The sequence below is a fragment of the Corythoichthys intestinalis genome, chromosome 16, assembly GCF_030265065.1.
Source record: "Corythoichthys intestinalis isolate RoL2023-P3 chromosome 16, ASM3026506v1, whole genome shotgun sequence".
In the NCBI taxonomy this organism is placed as follows: domain Eukaryota; kingdom Metazoa; phylum Chordata; class Actinopteri; order Syngnathiformes; family Syngnathidae; genus Corythoichthys; species Corythoichthys intestinalis.
Genome location: NC_080410.1, coordinates 52,890,570 through 52,899,023, shown reverse-complemented (window position 1 = coordinate 52,899,023; position 8,454 = coordinate 52,890,570). Strand labels below are relative to the sequence as shown.

Sequence of the window (8,454 nt, the reverse complement as noted above, 5' to 3'; positions counted from 1 at the left end):
TAGGGAATGGGACGTACTACGTCACTGTTTGGACGCGCCTCCATGCTGGCAATATGATTTACTTCCGGTTCGGCAGAGTCAATGCGGATTGTAACGTGTGGTCGTGCTAAGCTAACTCTTTCGGTGTTTTAGAAAGAAATTATGGGTGTGTATTGTTGTGTTACCGGGTGCAACAGCTTCTCCTACGACTAAAAAAAGGGCGAGGAAAACTGGACTCAATTTTCACCGTTTTCCTGCATGGAGGACCAAATATCAGATCACGAAGGCACGACTGATGGCTGGATTGCAGCGGTTCGTCGGAAAAGCATTTCTTATGATCATATTTCTGCTGGAATGAGAGTATTCCCCTCATCTCTACTCTTGTAAGTTGAACGATTTATCCGTTTTGGTTTCAGTACGGTTTTTTGTTTTTTTTACTGTTGTGTAAATCTGCCTCGGTAGCAATGCTAACCTACTCCTCCTCCTCACCTACCTGTTGTGTTAATAGGAAAACCTGAATATGAAATGCTGACAACACATCCCGATTGGTCACCATATCTCTTCTTGGGTTATTCTGAGGTCAAGCGCACCACATCGGAGCGTTATGAGAGGTTGGAAAGGCGAAGAGTGCACGCTGAAACTTCAGTTTGCTCTGCTCTTACAAACACGATCCCAAGTGTTGATGTGAAAAGTCAATAAAATATGAATACCAAAACATGACTTGAACAACTTCTTGACAAACTGTAACTGCTTGTTGTTTACTTCAGGTCTTCATAATAAACAGGTGTAATAATTACAAAGTCAGGTGACTTAATTTTGTTATTCTATTTGGAATATGCATTGACAATTTTTGGACAGTGTTGTAGACAAGAACTGGGACTGATAAGTTGCAATAGATTTATTTCAAGTAATGCAATTTCTCCAATACTATATTTTAATTGACAGTTTAAAATCTTTAAATTAGTGCAAACAAGGCCCACCCTCTGACGGTGGCAGCAAATATTATATAATTATAAGTAATACACAAATACAAGATCACAATAAACGTGTCTTTGTCAAAGCAGTTTAAAACACTATTTACTGGCCTTGGGTAAACTGCCAGACAGGATAAATATGTGCTTTAAAGTTCTTGCATTTCCATTTTAAGTATTGCAAGTACTAGTCTCCAACACAGTATTTGAACTGACAGTTTAAAATCCTTTTAGTACAAAATGGCCCACACTCTGGCAGGGGACAGCAAATATTATAATACATAATACATTATAAAAAGCTATATACTATATAAATACAAGATCACAACAAAACCTGTATTTTTTCAAAGCAGTTAAAAAACATCCAGTGGCCTTAGGTAAATAAAGGTGTAAAAATATGTACTTTACAGTTCTTGCATTTCTATTTTAGGTATTGCAACTTTTCCAACACTATTTGAATTGACAGTCTAAAGTCTCCATAAGTGCAAATAAGAATATTATAATTTAAAAATAATAATAGAATATATAAATTCAACATTACAATGAAACGTGTCTTTGTCAAAGTGGTTTAAAAAAAAAAATAATAATAATAATATGTCACTGGCCATAGTTAAATAGCCAGGCAGAATAAATATGTGCATTACAGTTCTTGCATTTTCACAAGTTAAAAGCCCGCAGTTCATCGACGAGAAGGGCAGACCCAGATGGCGTCTGCAGCAGGGGCTTGTTTGAGTCCGACACAGGACAAATGGAACCACTCCATTCAACAAATTTTCTTTGTCAAATGATCCAAGAAGAGAGATGGTGACAAATCGGGATGTGTTGTCAGCAGGTTTACCTAGGAACACAACAGGTAGGTGAGTCGTAGTAGGCGAGCATTGCTACCGAGGCAGATTTACACAACGGTGTAAAAAAAGAAAAACGTATTGAAACCAAAAGTGGATAAATCGTTCAACTTACAAGAGTAGAGATGACAGGAACACACTCTCATTCCAGCAGAAATATGATCATAAGAAATGCTTTTCCGACGAACCGCTGCAATCCAGCCATCCGTCGTACCTTCGTGATCTGATATTTGGTCCTCCATGCAGGAAAACGGTGAAAAGTGAGTCCAGTTTTCCTCGCCCTTTTTTTAGTCGTAGGAGAAGCTGTTGCACCCGGTAACACAACAATACACACCCATAATTTCTTTCTAAAACACCGAAAGAGTTAGCTTAGCACGACCACACGTTACAATCCGCATTGAGTCTGCCGACCCCCCGGAAGTGAATCATATTGCCAGCATGGAGGCGCGTCCAAACAATGACGTAGTACGTCCCATTCCCTATTGTGTCATCAATACGTTGTCTTGTGCGCCATTTTGTCGAGTGACGTCAATTTGAAGCAACTCGTGAAGTCGGGGTACTTTTTTCCCCCGACTTCGCGACTAGGATCCCCCAGTTCGAGTGGCGTTCCAAATGATCATTTTCTTGGTCCGAGGTTGGACATCTCCGACTTCCCTCCTTCATCGAAGCCAGCATAAGAAACGAGAAGGTGGCGACACCCGTGTTCCAAAGAGCGTCTGAGGAGGGGAATGACGAGATAAATCAGCGTCTCTTGTCAATTAAATGTAAGAAGAAAAATCCCAGCGTACGACGACATGGACGCTGAAGAATTTCCTTTGATGACTGATTTTGGGATAACAATCGCATGATACAATAAAAAGTTGATTTTGTTTGCAGCAACGTCTCCTTTAGTCTGTCAGTGCACACTATGTCGTTGAAATTGATATCATTTTGATTCTATCAAATACATAGGACCCGCCGTATAGTTGTTATTTCCGGTTTGAGGGACCCATGAGCTGCGATTATTGTTGTCATTTCCGGTCTGCGGGCGGGACACAGACGTCACAACTGCCAGACCACCGGAGACTCGTCCCTTGAGTTTTGATCGTGCAAGCAACTTGCCACCACACTTTCAATTAGTTGATCGACATAGGTGAGAAAGGCAATGTCGTTCTGTTCCTTCTACGGTCGGGAGGTTTTTAAAGACCACTTCAAACCAGGTGCTGTTACTTTTGACGCCACTTTACTTGATGTTATATGATCTGAATCCAACATTTCAAAGTCTTTGAGGCGAGCTAGCCAGCTTGTTAGCGCTTTATTTTGGAAACATTTTGACTGAGAAGCTATGAGAAAAGTCTGTCTTGCTTTAATTTAGGTGAGAAAACGTTGGTAAGTAAGGTGAAGGTGGTCAGAGCCCGCAGAAAAATACGTTTTTAGCTCAACTAGATGACGAAGCATATTTTGGCATTTTTATCCATCCCTCATCTGGTGGAGGCGTCACAATAAACACAATAACCACTCCCTCTCTTTCAATACAGTATAAACCTTTATAGAGCAAGTGGCAACACAATTTTTAGTCATTCAAAAAAAACTTGAGAAAGACTAGGCGCCCATCATTTTTTTTCGGATTAATTATTGTACTTTTTAAAATGCTATTTCATAGACTTGATAATATATTGACATGACACAGGGCGCAAGACCGATCTGTAAGGGGCCTATTTTCGAATACTTCAAATATTTTCAAAACCAAAAGCTGCTAGCGACCTAAAACCATAACAGGCACCTACCTACCTTCGCTAAGTATATGAGTCTCCGTGAGCAACGGCATCAAAAAATTCAAAGTTGTTACCTTATAAAATGCCAATTAATTATTTCTTTTTATATAAGTCTAACAAAACTTTAAATGGTTTTACAGTAGATACACAGAAATCACCAAATGCAGAGATAATCACCTATATTTTCAGGATCTATTGCAATATTTAACATAAGTTTTTGCCCAAAATTGCAAAATAGCACCTTTTTTCAACGGCTAATAAATCACTCAATGTTCACATCAGAAACTTAATACTTGAGGAAAACATACAGAATCAATTATAGATCATTTATAAATAGATTATTAATCATTCTGTATGCAATCACAACCTATTATAGAATAGCCCCTTTACTGTCATTATACAGTTGTATAGTTAGTTATAAACTTACAGTGAATGAGGCTAGCGCCCTCCTGACATAAGCTGAGTTTTTCTGTTGAAATTTTTTGTGAATAAATGCTTAAATCCCCAAATTCTTCATTGATGTAAACAGTCTCAATTTTTGGTTAAAAGCAAATAAACCGTGCAGTTAGCGTTTATTTTACGTAAATATTTGATACACTGCCGATGGGAAAACCCATTGGCAGTGTATCAAATACTTGTTCTCCCCACTGTATGTCGAAGTACAATGCTACTCTGTTAGCCAGTAAGGCTAGCGGCCCCCTGATGTAAATAGAGCTTTTCCGGCAAAAAATCTTGTGACAAATGCTTAAATCCCTGAATTCTTCATAGATTATTTTCTTTAAACAACAACATGGAATAAGGAGGAGGCAGATTGTAATGGAGCAGTTTTTTTTTTTTTTTTAATCAAACAGCTGTTCACAAATACAATCCAAATCTAATTTTGAAGCACACTCTCTTGTATGACAATTTACAGTTTGAGATTGTGTTGAAAAGCTGTTATATGAATTGGATTATACGTATGGTAAAAAGAAATGAGACAACTAACAATAACTCACTTGCTAATATGCTTGTCCAAAACTCAATGCAAACGGACCCTGTACACACTGATTAGCATCATCGCCAACTAGCTTTGCGCTCCGTGCTAAGTAGTAATGTTTCATCAACAAAGAATACAAACATACAGTTGGCTTCATTGACTCACTTCTGACAGAGGCACACTGGATCGAATGACACAAAAGACATTATAACTTGACAATATTATTGATTCAGCAACCCAATCTGAGTGTAGCAGTGAACTCTCTCTCTCCTGGTCTAATCACTGCCGCAACAGCACTGCGCAGCCTCACACGACACACAAACAAGGACCCAAACGGGACTGCTAGTAGCTGCCGTGAAAATTCGATGATCAATTTCGTTGCCAACTAATTTATTCATCTATTTGAATCCATGAGTTGTTGCAGCCTTACTTTTTATATCTATTTATAGTTTAATGAATACGTAATTGACTCCAAAAATATCTCATTTTGATCGTTTCGAACCAAGGTTTAGTTTAACCATATCCAAATCCTTGTCCTAGTTTTTCATTTAAAAAAAAAAAGATAAGTTTGCATCTTATCAAATGAAGTTTTTTTTGCAGACATCTGCCTTTTTTATGCAACCTTTCTGCAAATTTGTCATTGATCATTTTGTGTATGCAGTCCATTTGAAACTTCCCGTTTTTGAATAAAAGCCATCGATACCAAGCATTTTTTGATCCGGATAATCCAATTTTGGAGAACATCACGATACTCATCTTTTGTAGAAAATGGCTTCAAAACGCCATTTTGTTTGAATCTCGTCTCCTGCCGTCCTTTAGGAATTTACGCATGCGCCAAGTGCAATCACCCGCTGTTCTCCAGCCGCTCCAAGTACGAACACTCGTCTCCCTGGCCGACCTTTACGGAGACCGTCCGTGAAGACAGCGTCGCCAAACGCCAGGAGAGACCCGGAGCCTTCAAGGTAGAATCCCGCCCGCCCGGCCGCCGTTGGCGATCGCCGGTGATGTTTGCCGTTTGACTCCAGGTGTCCTGCGGCCAGTGCGGAAATGGTCTCGGCCACGAATTTGTCAACGACGGACCGGCTAAAGGCTTGTCTCGTTTTTGAATATTCAGCAGCTCGCTCAAGTTCATCCCTAAAGGTGGATGTTACCGATGTCGTCGTTTGTCGACGAGAGATGACGAAGCGCGCTTGGCTTCTCTTCTTCGCAGGCGAGGTCGACGGACAGTAGAGCGAGCGCCCGAGAGGAGACGCCGCCGGACTTGTAAATGTTTTCTGGATGCTTCTACGGAGGTGCGGACAGCCGATGAAGCGCTCCGGGGGAAAAGCCCGACCGGGAGAGCCGGAGTTCTGATGGGAATTGGCCTCACTGGACGGACAGCAACAGAAGAAAAAATAACATTGAAATCATGAAGACTTTTACAGGAGGCTTTGAATTTACTGTCAGCTAATTTCAAACACTTCATTTGAATGAAAACAATGGAATAAAATACTTTTGGTTCCAACATTGTTGTGTCACAATGACCAATAAGAGGAAAAATCAAAACCTTTTTTTTTTTTTTTTTTTTTAATCCAAGGTATGGCAATTCGGTAAGTGAATTTTGGGCTAGGGTTAGCCTTCTCATCCCAAATTGCATTCATGAATTCATGTTGGATGAGTTGAAATAAATGTAATTGCACCATTTGATCAGCAGGTGGTGCTGTAATACCTAATGCCCCCCCCCCCCCCCCCAAATAGACCTACAGTAAACGTTTAGGAGCTCATAAACAACATATACAGGATTTGCGAGTCACAAGTAGGCTATCCAGTTGGTTGTCATTTGTGGCAAAAACACTACTGTATTGAGTGCTGGCGGTTCGGCTTGTAGACCACTCAATGAATCTCATTCAAGTTCTTTGAACCTATAAGCAAAGATTTCCAACGATCGAAGCGGACGTCTAAATGTGACCCCACTACAGAAGTAGGTGTTGAAACACCTGTGGACTATCATGCAGTGCCCTCCATAATTGCACCCCTGGTTAAGATGTGGTTTTTTTAGCTTTTAATATTTTTTTAATTCAAATTATACGGGACCTTCATGGGGGGGAAAAATCCAACTTTCAATACAAGTACATTTATTCATTCATTCATTCATTCATTTTCCATGCCGCTTATTCCTCACGAGGGTCGCGGAGGTGCTGGAGCCTATGCCAGCAGTGGGGGGGAAATCCCACATAAAGAAATATTTATTTGACATTAAATAATGTGTGTCACAATTATTAGCACCCCTGGTGTTAATACTTTGTACAACCCCCTTTTGCCAACAAAACAAGGTCTGGGGACTGAGCTGGCCATGGGAGGAGCTTGATTTTGTGTCTGGTGAACCATTTCATTTCTGTGTAGATTTAGCCATATGTTTAGGGTGTGGTGACCCTTTGTTGGACATAATTCACCCACCGTACTTGTCTGTTTGGCCGAGCGCGTTACCGGCTGCGTCACAGTCACGTGACGGACATTATAAAGAGCTGCGCGCGTTCCGGCTCAAGAGAGAGTGTACGAGAGTTCACAGAGAGTAGCATGAGCTAACAGCATTTCGAGCAATAAAGACTCAAAGCAAAGCATCCCGCTTCAAGGGTCATTTTCTTGCTGAAAGACCCAGTGACGACCAGTGTTGTTAATAACGGCGTTACAATATAACGGCGTTACTTATTTCAGTAGTGGGTAATCTAATTAATTACTTTTCTCATCTTGGCAACGCCGTTACCGTTACTGAGGACAGAAAGGCATGCGTTACTATGCGTTACTATATTGGTCGAAAAGTCTGAGGGAGACGGACTCACCGAGACGACAGAGCAGAGCAGGAGTGGGGAGAGGCAAGAAAGTTGTGACGCCGAGCAGACGCGATGCTAGGTAGCTCCAATAATACATGTTGTAGCCGATAGCCTACAAACTACGCCCGCATGTTATGGTAGATATGGTAGACATGGTAGATATCACATGTACTGTATATAGACCCTACCCACCGACGTCACAAAATCACGTGCTCGCTGTATGGTTCCGCCCACTTGTCCGTCATTTTGTGTCTGTATTATCAATGGTCTCAATTGATCGAGCAATTTATAATGCATTTCATGGAAGACCCGGTGCTTTCGGATGCCGTAAACTCACTTGATGCGTTGCATAAAAGGCGTTATGTGGAAAAGCTTCAGTTTATCCATTCGCCAGATCCATATTTGATGCCTAAATTGATGTTTTTCGACCCGCTGTCTCCGCCGTATTTGCCTGACATCTGCTAGCTACCCTGAACTGTACAACTATCTTGTCCACACAAAATCAGCCTATAGACCCTACCCACCGACGTCACAAAACCACATGCTCGCTGTATGGTTCCGCCCACTTGTCCGTCATTTTGTCTCTGTATTAGCATTGGTTTCAATTGATCGAGGAATTTAAAATGCATTTCATGGAAGACCCGGTGCTTTCTGATGCCGTAAACTCACTGGATGTGTTGCATAAAAGGCGTTATGTGGAAAAGCTTCGTTCTATACAGTCGCCAGATCCATATTTGATGCCCAAATCGATGTTTTTCGACCCACTGTCTTCGCCCTGTCTGCCTGACATCTGCTACGCTGATATTTACAATGATCTTGTCCACACAAAATCAGCCTATTCTCACGAAAATTTGAAAAACTTCAAGAGCTTGGAGGCTTATAAATACTTCGTTGCTGGTTGGGTGAAACAGGTCCTCGTCCACGAAAATTCGGCAGGAATCTATCTTGTGCTTGGAAAGGTGAGTTACGAAATTTTCAATTCAAAATCTTTTGTTATTGCTAACATCCACTGTCAAGTCTAATGTATTTCATGTCGTTTGTCAATGGAGTTACGGCTTTTAATGTTTATATGGTTTAGCGATAGCACTCTCACTACATACATACGTGTATGTTGTCGGC

General features: G+C 40.9%; 1 protein-coding gene across 2 annotated transcripts; it reads left to right on the top strand.

The window, feature by feature from the left end:
- Nucleotides 1–2,826: 2,826 nt before the first annotated feature.
- On the top strand, nucleotides 2,827–6,031 carry msrb1a (methionine sulfoxide reductase B1a). 2 transcript variants are annotated; one of them, XM_057860632.1, is made up of 4 exons: nucleotides 2,827–2,994; nucleotides 5,345–5,487; nucleotides 5,551–5,665; nucleotides 5,736–5,903. In XM_057860632.1, exons 1-4 carry the CDS (start codon nucleotides 2,940–2,942, stop codon nucleotides 5,753–5,755), a joined length of 333 nt encoding a protein of 110 aa, XP_057716615.1. In that variant the 5' UTR covers nucleotides 2,827–2,939; the 3' UTR covers nucleotides 5,756–5,903. The 2 variants fall into 2 exon arrangements, with proteins under 2 accessions (XP_057716615.1, XP_057716614.1); XM_057860631.1 differs by having other exon boundaries at nucleotides 5,551–6,031.
- The last annotated feature ends 2,423 nt before the right edge of the window (nucleotides 6,032–8,454 follow it).